This window comes from Furipterus horrens, unplaced genomic scaffold (genome assembly GCF_987537825.1).
Source record: "Furipterus horrens unplaced genomic scaffold, mFurHor1.1.pri manual_scaffold_12, whole genome shotgun sequence".
NCBI lineage: Eukaryota > Metazoa > Chordata > Mammalia > Chiroptera > Furipteridae > Furipterus > Furipterus horrens.
In genome coordinates, this window is record NW_028327182.1 from 43,153,116 (window position 1) to 43,169,861 (window position 16,746).

The following is a 16,746-nucleotide window of genomic DNA, read 5'->3' on the forward strand; positions in this document are numbered from 1 at the left end:
AGTTCATCACCACCAAGCCATTATTATATGAAATGTTAAAGGGACTTATTTAAGAAAAAGATGATCAAAACTATGAACAGTAAAATGACAACAAACTCACAATTATCAACAACTGAATCTAAAAAAAAAACCAAACAAACAAACTAAGCAAACAACCAGAATAGAAACAGAATCATAGGTATGGGTATCATTTGAAGGGTTATCAGCTGGGAGGGGGAAGAGGGAGGATGGGCAAAATAGTGCAGGGATCAAGAAGTATAATTGGCAGGAACAAAATAGACAGGGGGATGTTAAGAATAGTATAGGAAAGGGTGAAGCCAAAGAACTTATATGCACGACCCATGGACATGAACTAAGAGGGGAGGGATTGCTGGAGGGAAGGGCGTGGGGTGCCTGGCGGAGGGGGGCAAAGGGAAAATAATTGAGAAAACTGTAACAGAATAATCAATAAAATGTACTTAAAAAAATAAAAAGCAACTTTGAGATATAAAAAACAAACAAAAAAGTTATATACAGATTTTCCACTGCGTGGGGTGGAGGAGGATAGTCAGGTCAGCATTCCTAATTCCTGCATTTTTCAAAGGTCAGCTGTAAATTTAAAGCCCAGGGCAAGGGGAAAATTCCAGTGTTAATGGAATTAAGGGCAGGAGATACTCTGATGCTAAGAAATCTGCACAAGGAGTTTGAGAAAACAATAAAATATGAAACAATGTATTACACGACAGTCTGTGCTTATTATCTGAATAAATAAAATTACAAATACCTACAAAGGAATTCATAAGAATACTGCGTGACCTAATGATGGGGGACTCAAATGTTGGAAAATTTTAGTTTCAGGTAACAGCTAATAAGCTTAGTAATCATGCGTGTAAAAAGCTATTGTTTCAGGAACTGGACGTATGACCCACCTTAACTGCAGGAGACCATAAGCAGTTCCACCTTTGTGCCCCAGGAGGACTACAAACAATCAAGACGGTATCGGAGCCATAGTACTCCAGGGTAAGATGACCACCAACCAGGACACAAAGATCACTCCCAGGGCACAAGGACCATCACCCAGGGCACAGATGACAGAATGTTGCAGCTTTTATCTGATTAACTTATTCCCTGAATTCCAAACTCCTTACCTTTACATTTTTTTCTCCTTATAAAAAGGGTCTATTTATAATGGAATTTAAGACAGTCTGTTGGGGTACAAACCCGCTGTCTTCTCAGACCACTGACCATCTGAATAAAGCGCCCATAAAGATTCAACCCTTGTCTGCTTATTAGGTCTGGTAGATGACAGGCAGCACGAACACTCCCTTTTCTGGTTTCACTGACAGACCCCAGGGATAGGAATGTACAGACAGGGCTGCCGCCACCACCTTGGCAATGAGGTTGGGCCTCAGGAATAAATGAATATGAGGATTCATATCATGAGGATATTTTTCATCCAGTTCTCATTTTTGTTCCTTTCAATATATCAGCTTCATTCTTCTCTTGCTGCAGATTGCTTTCTCCCCATGGCTGGAAAGGTGGCTTCCAACCTCTTGTAAACTTAAAGTATTTCAGCTTTAGCCACCAAGGGAGAGTATGACCCTGCATGTTTCCAGTTTAAAAATCCCGTGAAGGAACTCTGGCTGAGGCTTGTTTGGACTTCTTTCCAAACAAATCAAGTTTTGTCTTAGGTCAGGATCATGATCATTCATGTAAGAACAGGGTAGTTCTATCAAGAACTGTGGGTGGAGTAGGGAGAAGGTCAGGGTCCAGAATAATAAGGAGAGAGCAGAATCCCACATACATCCACTTTATTTCCTCTTTACTCCTTCCATTCATACAGAAGTTGCCCTGGGGTTAAGGCCGTGTCACTTTTCTTGCCTTTTCTTTTTTATTTTTGAAAGGAAAAATTAAAAAAAAAATTATTTTATTTACTTTTTTAGAAAAAGGGGAAGGGAAGGAGAAAGAGAGGAAGAGACACATCACTGTGTGAGAGATACATTGACTGGTTGTCTCTCCCATGTCCCCAGCTGAGGACCTGGCCTGCAACCCAGGCATGTGCCCTGACTAGGGATGGAACCAAAGACCTTTTGGTTCGCAGTCCTGTGCTCAATCCACTGAGCCACACCAGCCAGGGTTTTCTTGCCTTTTTTACAACTTTTCAGTTACTTAACTATTATTCAGTTCCTAAACTAGTGTTTTTACTGACCTGCATGCAGATTTTAATGTTTTACTACAATATTTTTAAAAAAGATTTTATTATTTACTTTTAGAGGGGAAGGGATGGAGAAAGAGAGGAAGAGAAACATTGACGTGTGAGAGAAGCATCGATCAGTTGCTTCTCCCACATGCCCCAACTGGGGACCTGGCCTGCAGCCCAGGCATGTGCCCTGACCAGGAATCAAACGAGCAACCTTTTGCTTTGTGAGACGATGCGCCCCAGTCAGGACACTACAACATTTCTTATGCCATTTTCAAACTTGTTCCTTTCACTAATATGAAACTTTTTCTTTTTTTCCAGTAAGTTGGTTAGTGATTATTAGAACATACCAATATGATTTTCCTTATCATTTCTGAGTCTGACATGCTTGTTTGGTTAGTAATAACACATTACTATTTAGGCCAAAGTTAGATATTTTATAACTAACTATAAAAGCTAGTTAACCTGCTTCTGTGTCATGACTGAATATTATACTAAGCACCTATGTGCCCTTTTAAAAAATATCACTGTCTCATAGAAAATCATCAGCACTACAAGAAAAATAAGTGAAAGATTATAGTGTAATTAGAACAATATGGTCAAATGTGCTTGGTTTTTACTAGGCGTTTCCTGAGGAAAGGGAAGTTAGCAAATCTTTTCTCCTTTTCGACACTATGCTCCTATGCAAGACAGACTTAAATTACTGAGAAAACAGAGGAAATAGTATAAGATACACAGAAATTTCTAAATATAGATATTTCTAAATGTAGACATTTCCTTTGTAAAATTAGGACTTTGAGTACAAAATGGGACAGAATCAAATGAAAAAAGCCCTAGGTATCACATGATACCCAGGAAAAGGATGAAAACCTTCTGTCTCCTGCTTTTTTCACACAGTCCTATATGGGAACTAGTTCACTTCCCTGATCAGTGGAAGCAAAGGGGAAATTTTTCTGTGCTTCATCATTAATGTATGAATGTCCTGGCTAGATGGGATTTAGTTAGGTTAACATTCAGACCAAAATGACACGGTCTTTTCCTCAACAGCACAACTGTTAACACCTCAGTTTAATGAATACACATTGTGGTACCCAGAAATACAACATGCCCCCTAGTCCACACACCTTGCATAACTCCCTCAAGTGCATGTAAAAACTGTGAATATGATGGAATATCACTGCAGTGATTAAGTTGACTTTAAGTTAAAAAGGAATATTATCTAGATGGGTCTAACCTAAACATGTGAGCCCTTAAAAAGGCCTGAGCCATTTCTGCAATGATTCAAAGTGGGAGAGGGCATATGGAAGGGGTCATATAGCAAGCAATTGCATAGGTCTTTGAGTTGAGAGCAGCAATGCCCAGCTGATGGCCAGCAAGAAAATGGGGGTCTCTCCCCTACAGCTCAAAGGAAGTGGAATTCTGCAAACAACTACATGAGCTTGGAAGAGGGCTTCATGCTCTAGAAAGGCACAGCAGCCTGGCCAACACTTGATTTCAGCCATGTGAGATGTGGAGCAATGAACTCAGCTTTGTCATGCCCAGATTTCTGACCTACAGTAACAAGATAATAAATAGGTATTATTATAAGCCACTAAATTTGTGGTAATTTGTTATACAGCAACAGAAAACTGATATACATGTATATGTGTACAGTCATGTGCTGCATGGCATACTTTTGGTCAACAGGAGATCACATATTCAACAGTGGTCCTATAAGATTATAAAATTCCTCATCATCTAGTGACATTGTAACATTGTAGCCCTTGTAAGGTCAGAGCACAATGAAATATTCACATATTTAATATGCCAGTCAGAGAAAGACAAGTACTGTATGATTTCAGTCATATGTGGGATCTAATGAACAAAATGAACTAACAAGCAACACAGAGAGCAGGTAGACAGCTGTTGGGGGTGGGGTGCTAGAGGAGGTGCAGGGATCGAGCAAAAAAGAAAAAAAGAGAAAAAACTCATGGACACAGACAACGGCCAGAGTGAGAGGGGGTTTGGGGGAGGTAGAGGAGGGTACAGTGGAAATGAATGGTGATGAATGGAGACTTGACTTGGGGTGGTGAACACACAATACAGGGCACAGATGATGTGTTGTGGAATTATGCACCTGAAACCTGTATAATTTTGTTAACCAGTGTCACCCCAATAAATAAAAAGGAATAAATAAATAAATAATGTTTGTGGTGATGCTCCTTTAAAGAACCAATAAACCTACTGCACTGTCAGTCTTATAAAAGTAGCACATACAATTTTGTACAGTACATAAAGCTTGATAACAATAATAAACTTTTAATGGTTTATGTATTTACTGTACTATATTTTTTATTATTTTAGAGTATACTCTTTTTGCTTATTAAAAAAAATGTTTGCTATTAAGAAATAGGCCCCATTACTCTGGCAGCAGCCTCATATATCTCATGTTCACTGTGTCTCTAGATTGTAGCATTTTCTTTTGTGCTTGATTTACTCTAATGTTGTTTTGTACAGTAACATGCTGAACAAGCTTATAGCCCAGAAGCAATAGGCTACACCATATAACTAAGTGTGTAGCAGGCTATATCATCTAGGTTTGTATTAAGTGCACTCATCCACTTATGAGTTTGCACAATGATGGAATTGCATAATGATGCATTTCTCAGAATATATACCTGTTGTTAAGTGGTGCATGGCTATATTTAAAATGTTAATATATTCTGATTGCACAACAAAGAAATTAGAATTTACAAGATAGCTGTTCCAAACTAACATAAAGACCATGTTTTCTTATTAGCAAACAAATAAAAATGCTTGCAAATTTTACAGTATTAACTGGTTTAAACTGGTTTAATGATTTAAACTGGCTTAATGGCTTAACTAACTAACATACACTGCCTTAATGATTTTAAATTATTTGCTGATATTTTAGACATTACTCTAAAATTTGACTATACTTTATTCAAATGTTGAAGGTTATATAAAGCATACTCAGTGATATTACCTTAATATCACGAACTTCATATGCTATCCTGTGGTCAGTGACTCTATCCTGGGTGAAATTATATGTCCGAATTCTCTCCGACTGGGCTCTTGTTCCCACCTGTGCCATAATGAAAAGCAATTCATATTTTAACTTTACAATTACCTTTATTACAATGAAAAAAAGTACTTGTTAATTACTTTCCTGTTTAACAGTTTAAATATTTTCTAAAGTAGTATGTACAAAGTGGCGAAGAGCAAGAAGGGGCAGAACTCAATACAGGTTTTAAAGCTTATTTATGGAATAAGAAATTATGTCTCTTTGATACTTTAAACTCCAGTTATATAAAACCACTTATCTTTCCACTCCAATCAGCTCTTCCTCTTAGTTTCTATAAAGTAGAAAACTCTGATATCCTGCAATTTGGCAAACATTTCATGGGAGCTTATGATCTGCCAGGCTTTGATATAGACAGATACCATTTTCAACTCATCCTTTCTCTACCTCCCCACTTCCAATGGTTTCAAGGATCTCTTATCACATCTTGACCTTTCCATTTCTACTATCTATCATTCAAGGGCTCTTCCTGTAAAATCCTCTGGTTAATCTTCCCTTTCTCTGCTTACATTGTGTTGCCCTGCTTAGTCTTCCTCAAGCAAATTTTCTGATCAATTCTCTTCTTTGGTTCCTTATCTACTAAGCAAACACAACTCAACTCATAATTCAAGGCACTTCATAATGTGGCCAACTTTCCCAGTGTGATTTCTGAAAATGATGTGTACCTCTGTAATACTATTTATTACACCATATTATCATTATGTGTGTCTGTGAATGCTGCTAAAACATCATCTCAAGGGATGCCCTTCCCTAACACTCTCCTACCATCTCTGGCATTCCTGGTCTTAATAATTGAAATATGTTATTCGCCTCCTTTGAAATTCCACACACTGGAAACTAAGGCACATCAAAGTTTGCCTTATGGTATGGTTATTTATATTCTTCTTAGTCTGTACATCTCACTTACCTTCCCAACATACAATATACACAACACCCCCTCACTCCCTTTCACTTTTTAAGATAAAAAAGAGACATTTCTATAGCTTATTTTCTAAAGCAAATAATAATTAAACTAAACTCCTAAATATGGCTGATCATCAGGAGAGTTTTGTGAAATTAAAGATTCCACAGCCTAAGCTCAGATAAACTGAATCAGGGATTGTGCATTTTATTTATATATTAAAAAATTAAAAAAAAAAATTCACTTGAGGATGTTTTTTCATTGCCTTTTTTAGAAAGAGAGTAAAGGGAGCAGGGGAGAGACACACACACACACACACACACCAATGGGAGAGAGAAACATCATTTAGTTTCCTCTCGGAGGTCCCCTGATGGAGGATTGAACCTGCAACTCAGGCATGTACCCTGTCAGGGAGTTGAAGCTGTGAGCTTTTGGTGTATGGGATGACACTCCGACCAACTGAGCCACACCAGCCAGGGCAGGGATTGTTCATTTTAAAAACATTCCCTAGGCCATCCATTCTATAACCAGCAGGTTTAGAAACTACTATTCCAAAGCATGGTATCAATGCCTGGGGCCCCACCCAGATCAATTACATCAGAATCTCTGATAGTGGGTCTAGACATCTACAAAGCTCTTTAGGTGATAAGTGCAACCAGGGTTGAGAACCTGGCATAATGCCTTCCATTTAAAAGCTACTGAATATATTAGCTGAAGAAAAACTTCTAAGCATTAGAAATACCTACTAAGAAATTTCAAATAGATAGACAAGTTAATTGGAAAGCATGGAGGTATTTCAGCCTCTCAAACTGGACAACTAAAGAAGATACACACATACAATTCTCATAAGGCCAATCCTGAATATTTATTTTAAAAGTTAATTTGTGAACCCTGACTGGTGTGACCCAGTTGGCTAGGCATTGGCCCACAAAGCAAAAGGTTGCTGGTTCAATTCTTGGTCAGGGCACATGCCCGGGTTGTGAAAATGGTTCCCAGATGGGGTGCATATGAGAGGCAACTGATGGATGTTTCTCTCTCACATTGATGTTTCTCTCCCCCTCTTTCTCCTTTCCTTCCTTTCTCTGTAAAAATAAATAAATAACATCTTAAAAAATTAATATGTGAAGCCTCTAGTGCCAATATATCAAATGGCAAGTAAATTCAATGTCTTTTATTAAATCAAATGCAGATTTCACAATGTTTATATTATTGCTTGTTTGCCAAGAAGTAATGGTTCGTCAGTGAGCATTTCTATCTGTAAATGTATACACTGATGCTGTGCCACAGCCTAGGATTACCACTACTAGAAGAATAACATATTATTTATCCTGTTGCTTTAACTACTTGAAGATTAGAATGTGGGTAGGGGAAACTAGAAGGGAAAAAGTGTAAAAAGACTAGGACATCTAGGCAAAAAGACTAATGTTTAGTTTTATGGAGCTGATTATCCTATAAAGCCACAAAATCTTCCAAATTTACTGTTGCATACCGATCTGAAAATAACACAAAAGCACAGTTATTTCTAGATTTCACTTTCTCTTCTAACATCTTTCAAATACAAACTGTTTTTTAGGATTTAAAACATATAACACTTTTTCCTAAAACAATGACATCTATTCATTGTGCTTACAACCTATCTATATATTTGAATAAATAATACTGTACATGTTATATAGTAAAAATTCAAGAAGCACTAAAGGGTATATAATGAAAAATAAATCTTCTATTCTTTGCCTTAGACTCCATCAGAAGCAATCACTGTTAGTAGCTTTTTGCAGTGCCATTTATTTTTGACCTCAAAAATTATTATTATTATTATTAAAAAAGCATAAGTTTTTAGATTTAAAAAAAATCTAAAAATCTCTTAATTTCCAGAGAATTATTTTGTCTTTTACACACTTTCCTCTCAAGACAGTTATGATATAAACACTGGAGAGAAACAACTGGGAAATAATTTTTAGTTTATGCATATGCCATCCACTTACTTGCAAGCTGGCATGTCCAATTTTAGTTATAATCTGTCAGTCCAAGTGCATTTAAATTATTGCTTATTTACAAATGAGAATGTTCCCCTATGCTCTACGATATTTCCATTCAATCAAAAAGAAATACTACATTTTTTACATAACATGACTTAATTATATGTAAGTATTAAATTATTATACTAAATAAATCTTACCTGCAGTTTTCTAGCACTCTGTTGTTGACACTTGTCTTTTTCAATAATCTGCTGGTAGAGTCTAGCTCTCAACACACGCAAAGCTATTTCTTTATTTTTTATCTGTGATCGTTCTTGTTGGCATTCTACTACAAGCCCTAAAAAATAACAGGGATCAGAGGTAAACTGTAGCCTCCACAAGCCAAATTAAGATAGAAGTGAGGAGTCAGTTACGGTTCAATAAAACTGGGGAAGAAAAAAGACAGATTTGAGGAATATTTTAAAGGGGGAAAGGTTAATCAGGAAAAGATCACAAAGGATTAAAAACATTTTAGATTTAGCATACTTCAGAAACTATACCTGGGTTATGATGGTAACAGTGGTAAATGGCTATTTAGATTTTGATATCTAAATGAGATATTTCTGATGAGAAGACTGAAAGTCGTAGTAGTATCTGCTGATGGCTACACATACTTTCATTCCTCAAACTCTGCCTCTCTAGCCCAGCTCATCCAGGTACTACTTTTATAGCTCAACAAAGAGCAAAATACTGTGAGCTGGTATATAGTACTGTTCCATTCTCTGTCCTACTCAAGAAGTCAGCTTTTCCCCATTAAATCACAAATAAAACACAGAGCTGATGTTTTAAAAAGTGACTTTATATATAGAAACCACTGGAAAGAAACTACTCAAACTCCTTCAAAGGTAAAGTTTATAGTGAATATTTCTCAGTTGTCTTGGTTCTAAATCCCTAATCAACACATCTAACCACATGTTTTAATAAGCCAACTTCTGAATTTGAGTGGGTTTGGCCCATTGTGGAGTCCAGTAACTAGTCCAAATCAAGCCCTGGAATGGTGTCACCTTGAAAGTTTAGACTGCTGCTTTTAACTTTGCAGCTACCACTCTGAAGGTCTGTGTCCAATTCCGCTCCCAAGTACATTAGAGGGCCTACTGCACTGATAGGGTGGTAACTATTTTGCTGGAGGTTTAAAAGTGTCTATAAATTTCTATTCTCCAAACTACTGTCAAGGGATTGTGCCACCACATTGTTAATCTTGAAATTGCAAACGACTTTCTTGTCTTCTTGTTTTCTCTTAATTCTCTAACACAGTCCCTCAAAAAGCAGGTTGAATTCATCAAGAAAGGGCAGATTGTTTGTTTTTGGTGTTGAGTTTTATAAGTTCTTTATAAATTTTGGATATTAATTCCTCATCAGATTCATCATTGGAGAATATGTTCTCCCATTTAGTGGGCTGTCTTATCATTTTGTTGATGGTTTCCTTTGCTGTGCAAAAACTTTTTAGTTTGATGTAGTTTCTTTTGTTTCCTTTGCCTGAGGAGATATATCAGAAAAAATATTGCTCTGAGTAATGTCTAAGATTTTGCTGCCTATGTTATCTTCTAGGACTATTATGGTTTTGAGTCTAACATTTAAGTCTTTAATCCATTCTGAATTTATTCTTGTGTGTGGTATAAGAAGGTGGTCTAGTTTCATTTTTCTGCACATATCTGTCCAATTTTCCCAGCACCATTTATTGAATAAACTACCTTTAGCCCATTGTATGTTTTTGACTCCTCCATCAAATATTAATGGACTATAAAGAAATGGGTTTGTTTCTAGAGTGAGCTAAGCTTCTGGGTAGGAACCAGATAAACTCAAGAACCACAACTAAGAAACTGGTGTAAGCTGGAAAATGCCATCATGATGAAAGATAAGTGAAATTGAGACTGACTAACTGACATAGTAAAGTTACCATGGGGGTGAGGGTGCAGGTGGGGTTATGCTCTGCTAGGCACATTTTGGGTGGTGTGCAGAAGGAAGGAGATAACTGCTCGTGTGTTCCCCTTCCTATGGAATGTGTACCTCCTTGATGAAATCTGATCCTCTAGGATTTCAATGTGTTTCTTACATCTTTCCCTGATCCTTTAAAATTACCCAGTTATTTCACCAGGGTGAGAAGGTGCTTTTCGACTGCAAGCTCACCCTCCTCCATTCCCTAATCAAAGAATAAAGCTTCTGTTCTGCTTTACCAAACTCTGTATGGTTCTACTGGCCTGAGAGATATTGGGCAGAAGGATCTTGATTCTGGGTCCCTGATCCACAAGGGTTGGTGACACTTGTTTTCACCCTGTCGAAATAAGCTAAAATTTACACTGACTAATACTTTAAGGAGGACATGATACCTAGGTTTTACCTTTTCTAATTCAAACTTCTTTCTTTTTTAAAAAAATCCTCTCCAGAGAATATGTTCATTGATTTTAGAGGAAGAGGAAGGAAAGGAAGGAAGGAGGGAGAGGGGGTGAGAAAAAGAGAGAGAAAAAAAACATGGATGTGAGAAACATTGATTGGTTGCTTCCTGTACACTACCCACTCAACTGGGGATCAGAACCAACGACCTAGGTATGTGCCCTGACTGGGAATCAAGCCCACAGCCTTTTGGTATACAGGACGACGCTCCAACTAACAAAGTACCCTGCCCGGGCTAAACTTATTTCTTGACTGCTTTACTGCAGCCACGTGTTTGGGCTTCCATCTTCCATGCATTTGCCTGGAACTGTCTTAAATCTTGTATCCTTTTTTCCCTAACCAAAAGAATATGAAAATTTCCATTTCAAGATGGCTAGATAGTCATAAGGTTTCTTTCAACTTCAACTCCTTGTCCGCTGACCTGTACTGATTTTTGCTTAGACTCCTGCACCATTCCTATCCAGTGGCTCAGGCTAGAACTTACACAGCATAATAGCCTTACTTAACAGCTCAGTAATTCCTAAGGGAATCTTGTGATCATATATTTTTAATAACTTCCTATATGGGAGTATTTAATCATAAGTACTCCCTCAAGAATAGAGGATTTGGAGGGTGAAAAGCTGTGCTGAATAATAGAAGAGCTGTTGAAATAAGGTGCCGGGGTTGTTAAAAAACTATAAAAGGGCTTTTGGAAAATATAGTTTTCTCAGTGTTGTTTCAGTACTCTACATGAGATTCCAAAACTGTAGGTACTAATAGTACCAAGTGATATTCAATGTATATTTGCTGAATAACTACATATATAATTTAAAAGAATTTCAATTATAAATGAGAACAAAAATACTGTATACATCTTTTTAACTTCTTTGAAACTGAATTGCATCTCTTACAATCACTGGCATAACTCAATTAAAAGTACTTTTTATATTTCTTCATAGGGATAAAATAGTCATGTATTTTTCAGTTGATGGGTTCTTAAATAAGATGACATACGTTATATATAATCAAAGGTTAAATAAAAATGAAGTTATATAGAAACAGTGGGTTAAAAAACCGTGATTTTTCAGAGTCCATGTGCACAGAGAAAATGGAAGAATGACCTACAGTCCTCACTTCCAGTTCTTTCAAGAATAGTTTCCATTCTAAGGGTCTTTGGGATGGAAGAAATAGCAGAAAGGTTGAGTTTTCCTTGTAGTAGATGCTGAAATCATGGCAAACTTCAAAGTATGAAGAAGTGGACTCGTGAAATCATTTGCTCATAACTACATGGATTCATAAGAGTTAACAGGCCTTGACATGTCTTTCCTAGGAAAGGTTTGAGAGTATCCCTTAAGGCCTCTTTTACATCGAAGAACCAGATCTAAATGGCTAAAGAATAATTTGGCCCAAGGTAAGTTTGGCAACACAAACAGTCACTTTTTCTAAGTTAAGTAATTTATGGCTGCACAGGGTGGTTTTATAATCCTTTAGTATGTTTTAAAGTATTCTGGCTCATTTTGTCAGAATTTTTATTACCTTTTATCCTTGTTTTTCATTCAAATGTTTAATTCATCTTAAGCTAATTATTACTGTTCCGGACTTCTTATAATATAGAACAATATCTTACAAAATAAAACACACAAATATCCAATAATTTGTATACCTTTTTTAAAAAAGATTTTATTTATTTACTTTTAGAGAGGCGAAGGGAGGCAGAAGGGAAGGGAGAGAAACTTCAATGTATGAGGAATACATCAGTTGGTTGCCTCTCACATGCCCCCAACTGAGCACCTGGCCCACAACCCAGGCATGAACCTTAACTGAGAATCAAACTGGCAGCCTTTCGGTTTGCAGGCTGGTGCTCAATCCGCTGAGCCATACCGGCCAGGGCTCTATATTTCTTAGGTAAATTATGGTAAGCTGCACAAATTATAACCTCATTTTTGGTGAAAAAGGATATATTTCTGTATGCATAGAAAATAATTCAAAAGGATACATACCAAAGATATGTATTAACAATGGTTAGTAAATATATTTATAAATGTTTTCTGTTCTTTTTATGCTCATGTATATATTTTAAAATTTTAGTTTCTTAAAGAATAAAATCAATACAGAATACTTAAGCAATATTATAATATTATCCTACTCTTAGATATTTAGGTTGTTTTAACTTTTGTTATTACAAACAGTACAAGCAATAATTGGCTGAAAATGAATTTAAAACTTAAAAGTGACATCTGATTTAAAGATGGCATCCTCTTTCTTTTAAAAAAATCACGAACAAGAAATAGAAACACAAACTCAATCTGAAATAAAATGAGATGATGTATATAGCCCCCAAATATAATATATACAGAGAGAAAGCAAATGGAAGAATAATAAATAGCTTAGCAGAGGGGAGGAAGGTGAAACTTAGCTCCCTGTTGAGGGAGATGATCAGAAACAAGCCTATTGGCCCTGCTGAGTGCCAGAAAGATTTAGGAACTGAGGCATCAGTTAGTTCAGAAGTTGGGGTTAAGGTTTTGGGGACTAAAACCAGAAAGTCTTGAAGTGTATCTTCAAGTCCCCTCTCTCAACCTATAGGAGGCAGGAGTTATAGTCTCTAGATAATTAAATAAGGAAAGTTCTAGACTCAAGACTAATACGAAGAAGGGCAAATATGAGGCATAGCACTGAAAACAAGATTAGTAGAAGTTTGTTATTGAATAGTGAAGTCTTCACCTTACTCTCAGTTATACACTAGAGGATCCTTCTCAGAAGAATCCATCCAAAAGAAAAGATCTACAAACACTGGCATCTGGGGTCCCTAATTTAAAAAGCTGATTAATCACTTAACTGCCATGCAATGAAACTTACTAGTGGATAAGTGGCACCCATGCACTCAGAGTTTTTTTGAACCTCACTCTTGAAAAGGTACAGGCAGCCAAGGATTCCTAGACATTTCCAACATGAAATTAAGACTAAAATAAACAGAAAAGACAAACTCAGAGGAAATAGAGACACTGCAAGAAACAGAAAAACACTCCAGGGAAACTAAAATTAATATACTTGTACAATAAAATAAGAAAAATGCATCAACAAGATAACAAAAAGGATGCTATGAAAAAGGGACAATTCTGGGAATAAAAGTGTTGTTAAAAAAACTGAAATAATGTGACACATGATGTGAGAGGAAAAAAGAAAATAAAACAATAAATTTAAGAGGTCTAACATCTGACTAATAAAAATCTGGAAAGAATGAAAAAATGCTGAGTAAAAATTTATTGAAGAAAATTTTCATAACTAGAACGCATGAGTCTCAATATAGAGAACAAACTGACAGCTGTCAGAGGGGAGGGAGGTTGTGTGGCTGGGTGAAAAAGGTGAAGAGACTAAAAACAAACAACAACAAAACTCATGGATACAGACAATACTGTGGTGATTGATTGCAGGGGAAGTGGAAGAGGGTAAAGGTCAGGAATAAATAGTGATGGAAAGAGACTTGTCTTGGGGTGGTGAACACACAAAACATTATACAGATGATGTATTATTGAATTATATACCGGAAACCTATATAATTTTATCAACCAATGTCACCCCAATAAATTCAATTAAAAAATTAAATGCACGTGTCTCCAAATTGAAAGCAACAAATACAATGAATTACAAAATCCTTAAACATTTCAAGTGAAAATGATTTCCAACAAGTGTTCATGATCAATGGTGTGTGAGAATAAAATTAGTCAAAGATACAGTCTCAGAATATTTACATCTTATGCAACTTTTCTTAGGAAGCCACTTAAATAGGAGCTTCTCTAAAATAAGGGAGTAAACCAAGAAAGATGAGATGGGATCCACAAAACAAGAGGCTTCAACACAAAACAGAAATTAAGGGAATTCCCTGACTGTTGATGGGCAGACAGCCTCTGCAGTTTTAGAAAGCAACCTGTCCAGAAGGTCAATGTCCATCAGAGGTGTCATCAAAAGCAATAGCCTTGTGCCCTGGCTAGTATAGAACAGTTGGGTGTCAACCTGCAAAGAGGAGGGTCACAGGTTCGATTCCCACTCAGGGCACATGCCAGAGTTGCAGGTTTAGTCCCTGATAGGGGTGCTTATGGGAGGCAATCAATCGAAGTTTCTCTCTTGCATTGATATTTCTCTCCCTCTCTTTCTCCTACCCTTCCCTTCTCTCTATAAATAAATAAATAAAATCTTTTTCTTTAAAAAAAGCATTAGCCATGAAGAAAAGTGGGTTAATTTCATTTTACAGAGCTTTTTGAAGATGTAGGAAGACTTAGGGTCAAACAAAAAGCAAATGAGAAAACAATGAGGTAATTATTAACTTCAGGGATTGAAATCACAGTATATTATTTGGCTCACCAGTAAAAACTATTTACCTGCTCCTTATATAAAAACAGTAAAGATTAATTTTGACAAAATATAAATATATTTGGAAGAGGAAAAGAGGATATTTATTGTAAGAGAACTAAAATCCTCACCTACTACATTAAATAGTTAACATATAATCTTATAATTACTTGATCAGATCTGCCTATTACTTAAAAACACTGAGATAATTACCAGGAAAAAATAGCTCAAAGAAGTTAAAGTAATTGCATCTCAGTAACAGAAATTTAGGGTCGAAGAAAGAAAGGGGGAGAGGAAGAAGAGGACCAGGGAGCTGCTAGCTTTTGTTATAGGACTTTACCATTGAACTTTTAAAACCACACACATGTAATGTAAAAATGCCTTTAAAAAGTAATTTAAAAGTTTAAAAATTTGAAAAATGGAACTTCTGGTCAAGATGGAGGCCTATGTAAACGTGCCTCACCTACCCGCACAAAAATACAGCTAGACTACAAAACAAATATCATCCAGAATGGTCAGAAAATAAAGCTTTGTGGAAGTCTAACCATCAAGGATTTTAAAAAGCCACATTCATCTAGACAGATAGGAGGGGCAGAGACATGGAGAGACACGGAGAGGTGCCGAGAGGCATGGAGACACGGGGTGGCGAGGAGACAAAATGGGCAGTCCCATATCCATGTGTGGTGGATAAAAAATGGTAAGGATTCTTCGAGAGCAAAATCTCAACCCCAGTCCAGATCACCCAGCCCAGGGTTCCAGTGCCAGAAAGATTAAGTCCCATAACTTCTGGCTATAAAAACCAGTGGGGTTGAGGCAGTGGAAGAAACTCAGGACTCAGGACTCAGGACTCAATGGACTCAGGACTCACACAGACCCACCACATCTGGTATTCAGCACCAGGACAACAGCTAGAAGGGCACCAGTGGCATACAAGGAGAAAGTGAAGTGCAAGTGCCAGGAAACAGCTTCCTCCCAGGCAAAACTCCAGAGGCCAGGCAGTGGCACTGTCCCCTATGCAAGCCCCCACAACACAGAACAACAGAGAGGTGACACGGGCTGCCCCACTCTGGCTACTGCAAAAGGCTCTGCCCCATATAACTTAACAGGTGCCCTTTTCAACAATAGGTCACACTATTAAGACAGGGAGTCGAAGTAGCTCTACCTAATACACAGAAACAAACACAGAAAGGCTGTCAAATTGAGGAGACAAAGAAATATGGCCCAAATGAAAGAACAGAACAAAACTCCAGAAAAAGAACTAAATGAAATGGAGATAAGCAACTTATCAGATGCACAGTTCAAAACACTGGTTATTAGGATGATCCAGAAACTCATTGGGTACTTCAACAGCATAAAAAAAATCTAGGCAGAAATGAAGGTTGCATTAAGTGAACTAAAAAAAATTTAGAGAACCAATAGTTGAGTGGATGAAGCCAAGGATCAAATCAACAATTTGGAACACAAGGAAGGAAAAAGCATTCAATCAGAACAGCAGGGAGAAAAAAAAATTCAAAAAACAAGAATAGGCTTAAGAACATCTGGGACATCTTTAAACATGCCATCATCTGAATCATAGGGGTGACAGAAGAAGAGGAAGAGCAAGAAATTGAAAACTTATTGAAAAAATAATGAGGGAAAACTTCCCTAATTTGGTGAAGGAAATACACATACAAGTCCAAGAAACACAGAGAGTCCCAAATAAGCTAGACCCAAAGAGGATCACACCAAGACACATCATAATTAAAATGCTAAAGGTTAAAGATAAAGAGAGAATCTCAAAAGTATCAAGAGAAAAGTAGATAGTTACCTATAAAGGAGTTCCCATAAGACTGTCAGCTGATTTTTCAAA

At 36.9% G+C, this 16,746-nt stretch overlaps 1 protein-coding gene across 5 annotated transcripts in view; it reads right to left on the reverse strand.

The window, feature by feature from the left end:
- The window catches only part of MTRF1 (mitochondrial translation release factor 1), a 65,592-nt gene that overhangs the window by 6,148 nt on the left and 42,698 nt on the right, over positions 1-16,746 (reverse strand). For 3 of the 5 annotated variants that reach the window (XM_090258675.1, XM_090258673.1, XM_090258676.1), the window contains exons 8-9: positions 8,342-8,478; positions 5,166-5,264 (exon numbers count right to left, since the gene is read on the reverse strand). The exons of 1 other annotated variant lie outside the window; for it this stretch is intronic. In XM_090258675.1, the coding sequence (XP_090114801.1) occupies positions 5,166-5,264; positions 8,342-8,478 (236 nt within the window). Of the gene's footprint in view, positions 1-3,229; positions 3,731-5,165; positions 5,265-8,341; positions 8,479-16,746 lie in introns of those variants that run through there. One more of the 5 variants, XM_090258674.1, reaches the window with a different exon arrangement.